This window comes from Poecile atricapillus, chromosome 2 (assembly GCF_030490865.1).
Source record: "Poecile atricapillus isolate bPoeAtr1 chromosome 2, bPoeAtr1.hap1, whole genome shotgun sequence".
Taxonomy (NCBI): domain Eukaryota; kingdom Metazoa; phylum Chordata; class Aves; order Passeriformes; family Paridae; genus Poecile; species Poecile atricapillus.
Genome location: NC_081250.1, coordinates 34634964 through 34649550, shown reverse-complemented (window position 1 = coordinate 34649550; position 14587 = coordinate 34634964). Strand labels below are relative to the sequence as shown.

At 39.1% G+C, this 14587-nt stretch overlaps 1 protein-coding gene across 5 annotated transcripts in view; it reads right to left on the bottom strand.

Annotated features, from left to right (window-relative positions):
• Window positions 1-14587, bottom strand: part of CREB5 (cAMP responsive element binding protein 5) — a 258218-nt gene that overhangs the window by 164768 nt on the left and 78863 nt on the right. For all 5 annotated transcript variants that reach the window (XM_058831755.1, XM_058831752.1, XM_058831751.1 and 2 more), the window contains one exon: window positions 8689-8861. In XM_058831755.1, the coding sequence (XP_058687738.1) occupies window positions 8689-8861 (173 nt within the window). The remainder of the gene's footprint in view (window positions 1-8688; window positions 8862-14587) is intronic.

Here is a 14587-nt window from a genome sequence, read left to right as displayed (position 1 = left end):
TGGTCATTTTACTATCAAAGGTGTGATCATCCAGTCCTTCCCTGGGAAATCACAGACATTTCTATAAAGTGGAGAATAAAAAAGGAAAAATAAAAGAATTTTAAAGATGTCCAAGCCCTTCATAAAAGTGCTTAATTCTGGCAATGCTGAGAAGAACAAGAGAACTCTAGACAAACACTGAATGGCTTTCAAGGAAAATTGTGAATTCCTCAACATATAGAATGATGATACCAAAAACGTCAGTTTGGACTTGAACTCACATCAAAGATCTTTAGGTCAAAACCACTATGAAGTGAGCAAATGGTTCAGAACAACTGCTCTGCTAAGAAGTTAGAATTAACATATCTGCCTTCTAACCAGGTCTAGAAAATGCTAAATTGCTTGAAGAAAACTTAAAAGATCAACAGCTATTGTTTTCATTGAAGAAATCATGTGACTAGGAGCACCACAAGTACTTCTGTATAGGATCACTTGATGCTAACCATGGATTTTTTTAAATCTCACCAAAAGACAGGAAGAAATGGGGAGACAGAAAAGTGTAAAGAAGTAAAATGTACAAGCCAGAAACATTAGAAAATGAGCAACAAACACAGCCTTTTCCTGTATCACATGTATATATGTACATACTGTGTTTCAATCTGTAGGGTTAAAAAAGAAGAATGATACTTTGAGCCCTAACATTTACAGCACTGGTGAGCTGTATCTTATAGTTAAAGAACTAGATAAAAGTAACATAATATTCAGAATTCCCCAGGAAGTACATTCAATTCTCTTAATACTGTCAAATAAGCTAGGGATTTGGATTTCACTCATTTTGAGAATTGTTCACTGCAAACATTTTATTACCTCACCGAGTTTTATGGACCCTATCAGAACAGCTGCGATTCACTTCACTTGCAGCAGAGGAAGCTGGTAATAGCTCAAAGATTGCCCCCTTCATTTCATAAACCAATTAGGACCTGGATCCTACAACTGTAGTAACACAACCCCTTCTTTTACTGGCAAAATTCCACTTCATTTATGTGAGCTCAGAATAAACGTCTCTGTTGGCAGAACACAGATGCTCATAGCAGCAAATGTTTCTAAAATACACTCTCTAATTTGTTCCTTCTTCCAAGGAACACTTTTCCTGCACTCTCAATCTACCTGCAGGTTCTGTCTAGCCATCAGTTCCTTGTTCAACTCAGCAATTTTTTACAAAACATAGCTAAGATTATTTAAATTTATGGTTTACTATGTGGAACTTTGTTAGAAGGTCTCAAAAATGACAGATTTATTTAAATTACTTTTTCTCCATCTAAATTAAGCATAATTTCATTTTTGTAAAGGACTAATTTTGGTGATTTTGTCATCTTAGATCTATCCATGCCTTTGATTCAAATAGTCAGGGTTTTGAGGGTTTTTTTTGTTTGGTTGTTTTTCTTTTTCAAATGCGTATTTGGCCTGTCCACAAGTATAAGTAGAACCATATATATGCCTTAAATGGAACTATACTGTACCATTGATTTTGAAAACTCAACTCATCAATTAATAAGGAGGCCTACTTTTACAGGTGGTAAAATAGGATCCATACACTTTACACAAGGTCTGTAACTCCTGTGTTTTCCCTCAGGCACTTTCCTCTGAACTATTGTAATTGGTTTGCAGCCAGGTACCAGCTTAAAAAAAAAAAAAAGAAAGAAAAATAAAAAAAAACAACCCAAAGTGTTAACACTTTATTAACTTATAGTATGCTTTTATATTCCTTTGAAAGTGTTCAAAAAAGACACTGGCAAGACAAGCCATGTAAAATCGAGGTGTTCTCTGTTCAGGACATCAGTGCCAATTCCTTTATTGAAACAGATACAAACATAACTTCTCAGTGGGGAACTAATCTTTTATCAGAATTGTTTGCACATAAAGGTCTTCATTTCTCACTCATTACAGCCATTGTGCCACCCCTAGCAAATCTTTAAGCCCTTCTCTGAACTGACATGGTGTAAGGCAGAATCCAGACTTCTCTGGAAACTGAAAATTAGTCTCTTAAATGAAAAGAAATTTTTAAAAAAGCCTTACACCAAACAAAGTCTGTATTGTTTGAGTTAGTGTTTTACTGTGGCTTAGTTACCTGTCAAACAGGCTGACACTTGGATAAAACACATACTGGAATCATGCATCAGGGCATGTTAAGCACAAACCTGTGATGAAGAGCAGAGCTATGTGATTCGGCTGTGCAGAGCCCTAATGATCTTTTTCTGGTCTAGGGGAAGTTTGATCTGTCATATCAAACCCACTGCAATTCTGAGATCCTCTTCCATCCAGAAATGATTTTACATCTGTTTTAGTTCAAAGAGTCATATAAATCAGAAGCTCTGCCCATAAATTTTGATGACACCTTTAAAGAAGATTTATACAGTGTGTATTATATATATACGGGGGAGGTATGTAAGAGATACCAACCACTAAAATTAAGGAATCAATGCTAGATTCTCCAAGTTCAGTATATCATATTTAAGTCCTATTTACGACTTTCTCTGATGTGAGAGCCAACCAATGCATATGAAAGCTCAGTATTTCTGTTCAGATAAAATTATGGGTGCAGTACATTATTCTGACCTTGTTTTCCTATAATTCTTGGGAGGGACAAGCTTTTCAGGACAAAAACATCATGATCCATTCTTAGAAATCACTTGCATGAGAGCTGGCTTTAGCATGGCTTCACTGCCTATCTCAAACAACCATCAGGAGGAGGAGAGGGCTGCTTTATTCTCATAACATGAGACAACAATCCTAGTAAGAGTCAGTGGGCAGCAAGTCACACAATATCCCTTACACTTTTTGGTTTTGGTGTTCTTGGTGTGAGAAAGCAGCACTACTAACTCCCTATCAAGTAGAAAACACTGTGCTCATTAATTTATTTAACCAACATATATAACAAGTGCATAACTTTCAGGATAATAGTTGACTTCAAGTGAGGTAAGAAACACACTAAACTCTCTTCATTTCAGATTGAAAGGCTATTACCTGGCTATTAATCCTCCTTTCTGTCCCCCAAAAGTCACCCTGATACATGTCAGTACTTTCCAGCCTCTTCCTAGAGCTAGCAGCAAGGAAGAGTTTTTGGGAAGGCAGAGAAGTATATTCTTGAGGCTAGAAGAGAGGTGCTGTGAATAACCACCTGTTTGTGCTGTGCCTGACACACAGACTGGCACTGTTTGTTTCTGTTCTTCCTGACTCAGCAGTATGGGGAAAAACTGAGTCAGCAGCTCCTGAACATGCAATGCAAACAACAGAGAAGGAGGTTGGAGAGCAGACAGACCTTCTAAATATCACAGACAGAGCAGCATGGTTCAGCCTGCAGGTCAATGTGTGGACCTGGGCAGCAGCTTGCTAAAAAGGATGAACAGCTTGAGAGGGTCCAGCTCATTTTCTCCCTCATCATCCTCTGAGTTAAGCTAATCTATGAGACAACTTGTTTCTGGGAATGGCTCACTCGTAATAATTTCCTAAGTAATTCACCTGAGCTGGGACTTGTGGCTGCTGCTCACATGTGGCTTGATGGGATTCCATGTTAAGGTTGGCCAAGGTCAGTGTGGTTGAAGGAACTACAGAAAACATGTCTTAGCATAAACAGAGGGAAAAGAAGCAGGACCATTAAACAGGAATTAAAGCTCAACTTTTAGCACAAAGATGAAAAAAAAAATTTGGACAGAATGACACTGTCAGATGCTCTCTCTTTCCACCTCTCCCTTTTCCTCCCCATCCTGTGATCTTGCTGATGTTCTTACATGCTGCACAACCAAGACTATGGAATGGACTTGATCGAACGACTGAGTGGTCATTTGATACTCCATCTCTCACTGCACATTTCTTCTCATTTCACAACATACTGTGGTGCTTCAGTTCAAATACATGAGTTGGAACAGAGGCTTTTATCACAGATTTCCTGGAAAAGGAAATAGTCTTTGAATTTAATAAAAGTACATCATTCCACAGCCTCTTTGATGCCACATACTCCACCAACTTACTAAGAACTTAAAGAGAGATTTTCTCTTGGATGTACAAAGACCCTTCTCAGTCACCCGCCTACTCCAAGTGCCTTCCAAAACTAGCTGCATTATGGAAGGGTTTCAGCCTGTGATTGTCTCCTACAGGAGTCTTTTCTGTTCCCTTAAGCTATAAAGGATGATAGCAGGATACTCAACCAGCAGTTGCACTCTCAGATATCTTTTGCTATGGTGAAACTCCTGTGCTGGCCACAGAGATGGTCTGTCCTTCTGCCATCTGAGACCCTCCAATTAAGACTGAGAAGTTTGGGTTTTTTTCATTTTCCAAATGGCCAAGGACACCAAACCTCTGTTAGTCCCACTACCTGCATGGAACAGTCAATTTTTATGACTACTCCATTTCCCATTCCCCTTTGTTTGAAAGCCTTCAAACCCACAAAAAGATGATAAACTGAACCAGAGAGACACACATAGCATCATGAGAGCAAAGAGAGAGAGGAACAGTAAAGCAATGAATAGATATTTAAATGAATGCTGCATGTGGGGACTGAAAGGCTGTTCTCCCACCGATACCATGATTCTTCAGGACATCAAGGCACCAGACACTTCTTCCAAACCCCTTTTGTTGCTTTCTCCTACCTGCTTGCATTTCACCAAATGTGGTTGCAATTTTTCCCTTTTGATGCTGTGCCAGAAGACCATCTTATCTCGATTAAAATGCTCTACAACACTTTAAAAAACAGATAATCTACATCACATGGTTAGTGTTCTATGTCCTCTTTAGAGCTTGAGTTCACTGAAACTGGACTCATTCTCCATTTACTACAATGTTAACAATTTGCTTCATCTGTGACAATCCTCCATCTTCCCATGTTCTTTATCAACTGCAGAGCTGCACCAGGCAGTTTCAAGCTGGAATAATTCCTAGTTATGTCCACTACTAACTTGAAAAACTAGCTTGAAAGCAAGTTACCTTCTCTATGAATGCTGTTAGGTTGCAGCCACCTACAGTATTTGATAGTCTGAAAAATACATCTTTCCTAGCAAAAGATGTGTCCAGATAGAGCAACCACCAGGCTATGTTGTCACCAATTTGTCTGCCCAGAATTCTCTCTCACACTGCTGTATATTCAGTCACAGAAAAAATGGAGTTATTTTAAAAAGAAGACAAGCACTGCTATTGTACAGCCTAGTTCAGAGTCCCATATCTTGAGCTGATTCAGCTTATCTGCTTTTCCATACCTTTGACAAATGTGTGTCTTATATCATTTTTTCTTGCCTTCCTCTGTATGCCATACTGCTTTTCCTCCATGTATCTTATCTAGAAATGATGTGCTATTAATCAGCCAAAGACACCCTTCACTGCTAAGTGTTCCTCAACTGATTTTTCATCAGCACAAGTAGTTACTAGTTCCAGCATTCCTCCCACATGCTGAAGGCTTGGAGGGGAGGGAGGAGGGATGGCAAGGAGGTTAGAGGCTGCCTCACCACATAAATACTATCTGGGACCTTTATACCAACCTGCCAGCTTGCTGTAAAGGTAATGTTGCTGTTTGTTCTCAACAAAAGGAACATGGTGGGAGGAAAGCGGGGCTGCACCCTGTCTTATTTTTTAAGTTAATAACCTTCATGCTCTTCCTTTTATCTGATTAATCTGGCTGGGTGCCTGCTCAGTAGTAGCTGAAGCTTAATACCTGAAATAATCTGTGGACATACACTGTGCCAGTAAGGCTTGCCCAACAATGCACATTCTGTCATGCTTTCCCATGCCTTGTGTCAATATCTGATTTTATGTTCAAGCCCCCAGAGTAGGGGATAGGAAAAAACAGAGGCATGGAAGGAGAGAGGAAGGGAGAGAGAACGCTAGAGGGAGAAGAAAGAGAAGGAGAAATGAAAATAGGGAAAAATTACATCCCTTGGGAATGTCAGCTGCTACAAACTCGCCCACTCCTCACCATGAAACGAGCTGTGTGCGGGCACAGGTGGGTCCCATTCTCTGTTACTAGAGCACAGCCTACAAACAGGGGCTAAATGAAGACTTTCATTGCTATTCCCTGTTTTCATTGGAGCAAGGCCATCATAAACATTTGCAGGTGGCTTGGCCATAGTCTGACACTAAAATATTTGTGGTCGTGATAAAAATCAGAATATTGCTACAAGATGGTTCTATATAACCTTCAGGGCTTGATCCTGCTCTTACAGAACTCAGTGAGAGTTTTACCCAGTTTCTCTCTGCTGATTTTATTGCTCATTAAAAGGCATTTTCCCCAAAACAATTCTTCATGGTAAAGACTCATCTACCCTTTGGGGCAGATTCAGATGATTTTTTAAAAAGGGAAACTCAACCAAAATCCACTGATTTGAGCACCTCAGAATTTGGGCTAGTTAAATAGCTAAACAATCTCAACTTTGCAAGACTAAATCAAAACAACCAAACTTTGAAGAACTCAAATATTTTCTGGATTCATCTGGATTTTTTTTTCAGTTGTTTAATACCAGAACCATTGTCCAGTCTGTATTCCTCATGAATGAGTCGTGGATATAATTCTTACCACGTTTAGAAGGATAAGATGAAGATAAATGGAAATGACAAGATATGTTCTTTGAATAAGTAAAACAGACACCACAGGGAAAAGACTGAAGGAAAAGACAAACAAGGATGCACTTTGGCAAGTAGAGGAAGCTGAAAATACAGCAATTATCTCCTAGGACACACCATGAACAAAAAACAAAACCTCCTAGGAAGAGGGAAGAATGGGGAACAGAGTATGCTGGAGGTCACACCATAAGTCTCATTCACACACCAACTCACACAGAGACTAAAATGCTGACAATTGCCTCCCAATAAAGCAGCTTTAGACTCAGACTTAGGAAACATTTGTGTGATTCAGCCACGGGGAAGAATTAAGATATGTCATGACAAAGTTTCCCAAATGAGACACACCACTGACTAGGAAAAGGCCTTTTTATCCTCAACCCCTCAAACTTTGGAGATTCTAATCACCATGGCCCCGAACCAACACAAACCTAAAACCTGACTGACAGGGTCTTGCAAAACCACATGCAGTTTTTTTCTCATTATATAGAAACAATTGTTTGGAAGCCAAGTACAGTCTTACATAAAACACCTCACCACTGAGTATTAAAAGTTGTTTGGGGTTTTATTATGCTTTTAATTAGGATCATAATTACCACTAGACCTATTAAGTCACAATTTGAACAGGAGCTTAATCATCCTTAACGCAAATAATGGCATTAGTTAATGTTTTTCTTTCTAAAATTGAAAAAGAAACTGTTTCTTCCTTCCTCCCTCCCTTTCTCCCAGCCCCCTGTCTTTGAACTGAATGGGACACATATAAGACAACAACTTTGCTGGATTTACAGGCAAATGGTATTGCATGTGAAATCTCAGTGAACACTGTGTTTTGTCAAGACGGAACATATACAGAGGGCACATCTATCAAATAGGTTTACCTGATCCAACCTACCAGATTTATTTATTAAGAAGCAAATCCTGAAACAGTAGTAAAAAGGAAAATAGAGGATCTTGGCCAGGAGCACAAAACTAGGGCAGCAGATGGAATCTGTGTCCTGTGCATGGCTGGGTAACACAGAGCTCAGTGCCGTGGGCCATCCCAGCTACCATGGGAGATACAGAGCCTGTGGCCTACACCAAGAATCTTGAAGGAAAACTCAAGAAAAACTGGATTTTTAGTTTTCAATGCCAGGATTTCACTTTTTGGTTTTACTTTGAAAAGACTGAAAGTTGCTCATCAATTATTTCAATATATTATATCATCAATTGACAGAGACTGCTTTTGCACATATCACTTAATTGATGTGACCAAATCACAAATGGCAGATAATGAATCTGTAGCACTGCTTCTTTCTTAGTCCACTAATATATCTTTTTATCCATACATTTTCATGTATAAGCCCACCCCTAAATTCTCAGAGCTGAGTGATTAAAGCTGAACCCTCAAGCCATTGGGGAAATTTCTGTACAATTAAAAACAAGTTTCTGTGACTTACGAGGATCTCATACTTGCTGGAAGTAACTAAGTGTACTAAACATGGATGGTTTTGTTCACACAGTTCTCCAGACATTATCACTCCATTGGCATTCAAGCCAATACAATAAGCATCTATACTGTCAATTTATGGTAATAAATATGGATCCATCATCACAAATTGAGCAGCTGTTCACACAGTGCCAAATTGTATTTATCTTGATGGTCTTTTTGTCTTCCAGCATTCCTCATTTAAGCAGAGGACATAGGAAATAGCTCAATTCCATAGAAAACCCAGAATTCCCATTGAAGGAATTTAAAGGATTGGCTTTGTCTTTCTTTCCAGGTCATGTTTTTAGAAAAAAACATGCACTATGATCATAAGAAGATAAAACAAAACTGGATGCAGAAAGCAGGACTTTCCAGTAAGTACAACATTCTGTCTTTTTTGAACCAGGGTGCCATATCTGGAGTAACCTGGCCATTCCCCACAGCGTGCAACATGTGCTGCAGGGGTCCTTGCTCATCCTGGCAGGGTCAAGAGCAAACCCTGTAACCTCAAAAACCACTAGAACGACATCTGCTCCTGCATGCAGCTGGACCTTAAGTACTATGAGGACATGAGGGCAACATCTGGTCCTATGGGCAGAAGCCAGAGAACCAGAGAAATGAGAAAATGGAAATGGACTCACCCAATCTGCCTATTTGTGGAAGGTGCTTGTGTAATGACAGAACTGGACTGTGGAGATGGCATGGCTTGCTGAATCACAACGCTGGTGTCGTGGTTTGGCATCCTTGTGTTTGTCAGCTGGTGGGATCCAGGTCCTGCCATTGCTCCTCCAACTGTGTTATGCATGGATATATTCTGTGAAAAGCAAGGAAATGGGAGATGGTGGAAGAAAATGAAAATAAATAAATAACTATATGTCTTAGCCTGCTTTTCTGTTCTACAGGAATTCTATTAGAAATCTGAAAATATCCACAACATGAAAAGTTACTGGGTCCTGGTAAATCCCAAGTCAATATATCTTGTTATAACCAACAGCAATAAAAAAAAAAAAAAAGAAAAAGAAAAATGAATATTTACTTTCATAAGGCAATATAAATGGAAAAATACCCACTGGTTGACTAATCACTCTTCTGTGATTCTGTCTTGTGATTTGTAATGGGGATATTTAGCACGTATTTCTCCTAAATGAACATGATATAAGTACAGGACACCTTAATTTACTGCATGGCCTGTTTACTGTGTACTGTGTTTGCTTAGACTGACAAGCAAATCAAGTTTTACAGTCCCAAAGTAACAAACAGTACACAGCACATCATGAAACAGCCATTTCTACTAGCCTCCATAGATTTTGTAAAGAAAAAATATCCCAGAGGCTTAGAATAACACTGTATTTCACCACATATATAACCTTTGCTTCAGGTAACTCAGAGCTCTTAAAAAGTTCTTAAAATAAAAGAAAAAAAAGTTCACAGATAACTCATATCCACTAAGCAAACAGCCAGTGAGAGACCAGGATACTGCTAAGGAAGGAACCATGGAATAAGACTTCTCTCCTATTATGCCTGTACACACAACACACACGGCTGCTAAACCGCAGGGTTTGACTTGGCCTGCGTTTAAAAACAAACAAAACTCTCAAGCCAGAGATAAGCCACAATGTATACACATGAAAAATACGGTAACCTTGAGAGCATTATTTTTCCTATCAGGCATCAACGTGTGAATTGTTAGCAGCAAGAGGAAAAGAAACTTTCCATTGTCACCTCATGCTAGGCCGAGGAAAACTGGGACAAAAAACCCCTTATACTCACACTGCCACTAAGACTCACGCAAAGAACCTTCCTAACCACAGCAGTACTCAGGATTAAAAAACAAAGTTCTATTTCATTCAAAATTCCAATTTATGAGTCAATTTGTCTAGGAAACACACACAACCACCACAAAATATTGATAGATAAAGCTGGTGAGAAAGGAAACTCAGAGCTCTGATCAAACGTGGAAAACAGAAGAGGCACACAACATGCTGAATTCCAGACCTAAAGAAAGTATTATGTATTATGAGCCAAATAAAGAACAACCCCTCATGGAAAAAGAGAGCAAATAATTAGAGGACCCCAATTGAAGGCATTAGCTGTTATCCATTTATGTCTCAATTTTATATATTTCATGTGATTTCCCGGGACAGTTTGGACACAGGGATCTCTGCTTCTTTTACAGGGGTTGTTCCAGTCTTCAATAACACATAAAGAGGCACAGGTGCTGCCCACAGTTGAATGGTTATACCACCTCACCTGGAATGAAGAGGACCCAGCTTTGAATTCCTCTTCCAGTAAATAATTATTTACTGGAATTTTACACATTATGAATCAGGTCTAGAAGCTCCTTATTCACTTAAGAATTCACTTAAGGTGCATGAATTGCAAGAGGAAGCCAGACCAAGGACCTTAACTGTAATATTTCATAGCACAGTAGTATGTCATGACCATCAGGCAATAACCCTAGATATATGAAAACTACTCCAAAAGAAGTTCTCCCTCACCTACCACATTCCTATTAAAATGTTACTTCTTCAACAGATTACTGGTTTCTGATTAAAAGCCTGTTCAGTTTAAAAAAATATATATACAGCCAAATCTAGCTCAGGGTTCATCAAATCTGCTTTTTTGATCACAGACAGATTTTGCAAAACCAGATCTAAAATCTATCCATGTACAGTCAATATTTTAACACTATCACTTTCTAAAGTGATCTCTAAATGAAACATGTATGGTGCCATGAGTCTGCAAGGCCTGGAAATCCATCATCACAAGCTTTAGACAGGTGGTACCCTGGCATTTGCTCACAGTTTCACCAGACTGTTGTACCATGGTGGGGCAGACCTTAAAGATTTGATATCAGATTCCTGTACTCCTAAATTAAGTATTTCCTTTCTCTTTTCCTTCTCTTTCCATTCTCTTCTTTCATTACAGAGCTCTCTAAGGTACAAACCGATGTATTATGATGGATATGGAAAATTTTGGTTTCCCATATGGCACTGTAGCTGTTATCTTACATGCATAAACTTCCAACACTGTTTCAAAGTTTTAACTATTTCCAATAAGCTACATCTTTTCAAAAAGTAGGTTGAGTATGTGATTCATGGAAAGTAAAAGCAGAGTGAAAACCTGTCAATGCCTTCAGATGCCCATTCTTCTCAGTAATGCAAGCACTGCTCTTGGGCAAGCGTATACCATGCTGCCAAGTGAAAGCCTAAGATTTCCCAACAAAATGCCAAACTCAGCATGACTCTGACATTCATAAGAAAAGGATTTGGCAATCTCAGAATAATTTACATCAGTGAGATGCTTGTGAATCTACAGAGAAGTTCAAGCAAGTTCATACTTTAAGGGCAATAAGTATGCATTGAAAGGCAGCAGGAAGGTAGTGTACAGTGGATCTGACACTAAGCCTATCTGATCTCGCTGCATGCATCATGACATACAGAATGACTCTGTATCACCAGCACAGCAAGACTAGGCTCGTTGCACGTGTGATGCAGCCAGTCTTCAGAACTCCCAAAATGGTTTTGCTGTGTTGAGCTCTGCATCTGGTTCTGAATGGACCTGGATAGGATATTAACAAGCTCCTTGCTGACTTGACTGTGGGGCCTTATAGAAAGAGGAAAAATTCAGCAACATTGGCCGAAACTGAGACCTCCACTTTATATATGGAATTGTTGTTTAGTTAGGCTGCTTCCAGCTTTACTTTTGATGAGCTCTTGATGTTCTTCTACCAGGCATCTGTGAATAACATCTCCTTTGACTCCCCTTTTCATTATCCTCCAGCTCTTATGCCAATGTTTAAGATTATTTGATACTAGGTGTGGAACTCCCAGCATTCCAGCTCAGATAAGTGTACAGGAGCAAGGACAGACTGAGCTCTCTCTCTGCTTTTAACATTCCCAAGACCCATCCATGCTCTGAGAGAGCATGACACCCACACACACTCAGAGTTTTCTCAGGTATCTTCTCAACTATGCTTCAATGTTAGAAGAGGGCATATGAACTTATCATTATTATCTATTTTATTAAGCTGAACCCAAGTGTTCACATAGGGAACAGGCCACCCATATGTCAGGAGCTGCAGAGACACAGAAGACATGCTCTTAAGATTAATTTAGTGAATCTTAATTAAGATCCAATATATGAAGAGGAGTTTATGTCCTTTAGGACTAAGTTTCATCCTCACTAAAGTTTCCAATCACTCCCGCTGAAGCAGAAACTAGGATTATAACAGTGAAGTGCTTTTACAGAAATGCTCCCCTTGCCCATGTGCTCATGCAGTACTCTCCATCAGTATTTGACATTCAAATAAACCAAAAAGCAACAAATCATATCCACAAACTGCTTTTAAATCTATGTGCTCATTCTCAACCTTTCCAGCTGCAAAAGGAAAGCATACAGATCATCATCATATTAACTTCTCCCCAGTTACACTTCATGGCCCATTTTAGCTTCAGACTTTGAAGAAAACATTTGAGCATTTTTCTCCCACGTGCAACCATTTAAGTTTGGATAGACAACACACTTCTTTTTTCTAAAGGCTAAAAACTTCTTGAAGTCATGCTTCCATGTTCTGGTGGAGAGGATTACACATCACTCCACAAGAACACACACCCTGTTGGCAAGCACAGCAGAGAAATGACGGCTACGCAGACACAGGCAAAATACACCCAGGCAGTCACCAATTCCCCTAAACCCTGGTTCTTCCAGAGAAACACCCATCCGTTTCACACAGCACCACCTCAAGTCAATCACCATCTACTAAACTCAAAGGATGAAGACAACAGATCCATCCTTTACAATCTACTGTAATATTCTGCGTTTCAGAGTTTGTTTGTGGTTTTAAACTATAAGATCTAGTTTCTGGTTTTATTTTCCTACTATTATTTTTAACTGTGAGGCTTTCCAAAAATTGCAAATGCCAGTTTTACATGAACTGCAGACTATTTGGGATTATTCTATATAAGCTTTTGGATCAATAAAGCTGTAACCTACAGCAAATTGTACAAAAAGGTATTTTGCAGAGTATTCTATAAATTCTCAATTCTGATACAATCATATCTGATTACTGAGATCCTAACATCACATTATATAAAAGACACATGAGTGGAAGCCTCCAGTGACATACTCACTGCATATACTGCTTACACAGACAAAGAACCTGACTGCTTAAAAACTTGGAAGACTTTGTTGTAAAGAAAATGATACATTAAATGTGGCAAATAATGGCCAAAGGCTCCAAAATTATTTTAATCATATATAATCTCCATCAAAATTACTTAGCCTCTATGAATTCTCTCCTGACAGAAGAAAAACATAATTTCAAAACAAAAGTTAGCAAGTCTCCCCAGAAGCAGTACCAATTCTCATTATTTTCTCATTATTCAGATCAAGGTGGAAGGAAAATACCCTCACACCAGCCCATCACAACTGTTTCATCTGTAACTGGCATGCAAAATCTAAATTCCTATAAGCACAGAACTAAGCTTGCTGCCCACTCAAGGCCAGTAAACACAGATGAGGAACTAGGGAAGAAACCAGAGATAAAAAATGAATTATGTTACTAATGCAATTGAAGGTTTACAGGAAAAAGAAAGTCTATTATCAAGATTTAAATTTTAAAAAAAATAAAAAAGGAAAAAGTTCCATTATGCAGGGGATGGGTGAGTGTAAACTTGGTGGAGGCTGAAATGCAATACCTTTTCCTCTTTTTTTTAAACTGTAACATCTGCAGAGCTTTGAATGAGGAAAAGCACTAAAGTAAAAAAAAAAAAAGGACACAGAAAGAAACTGCTGGAAAATGCTATGTAGTAACATTAAGCATAAGGACAAAGCACTATGAAGATCTTATTGCAGACCACTAAAATCCATTTAACTCCCCTACTTAGCAAGAGGTATGAAGTCACTGAGTGAGGCTGACACATAAAAATACAGAACTCATGCCAAAGGATCTATTCCTCAAAACATTTCAAAGAAAGGCAAATGCTCACTTAACAGCTACCTGATAAAAATGGCACATTACAAGAAACAGCAGGCATGATATATCCCAGGATGGGGAAAGACTCTTCCCTGCCCCCAAATCCCCCATCCAAAGTCTCCCCCTAAACTGGACCCAGCCAGCCATCCACACCACGCTGGAGACTGAAAGGCCAGGAGCAGTATGGGTATATCTGACTTCTTGAACCCCAGGCACGGCTGCTCAGTCAAATGTTATCAACCTGATCTCCAAAGGGGTAAAAATGTAAAGAAAAATTAAACTCCTTACTCAAGAATGACAAGTAATGATAGGCAGATGGGGAAAGAAGAGAAACATTGCTCTCACTGAAATCATAAAGCTTTGAATCTGTACTTATCAGTCTCAGCCACTGGTTTCCAATTTTTTGGATCACAGACCTCTGTCAACCCTCTGAATTTCACACAGAGCACTCTGTGCTCTTATCATAAATCGTGTAATTAAGGCAAGATGGTTCCACAGACCAGATGCAGATGACTTACCACAGCTTTGCGACCACCAGCAGTTCACAGACCAGACTTTAACTG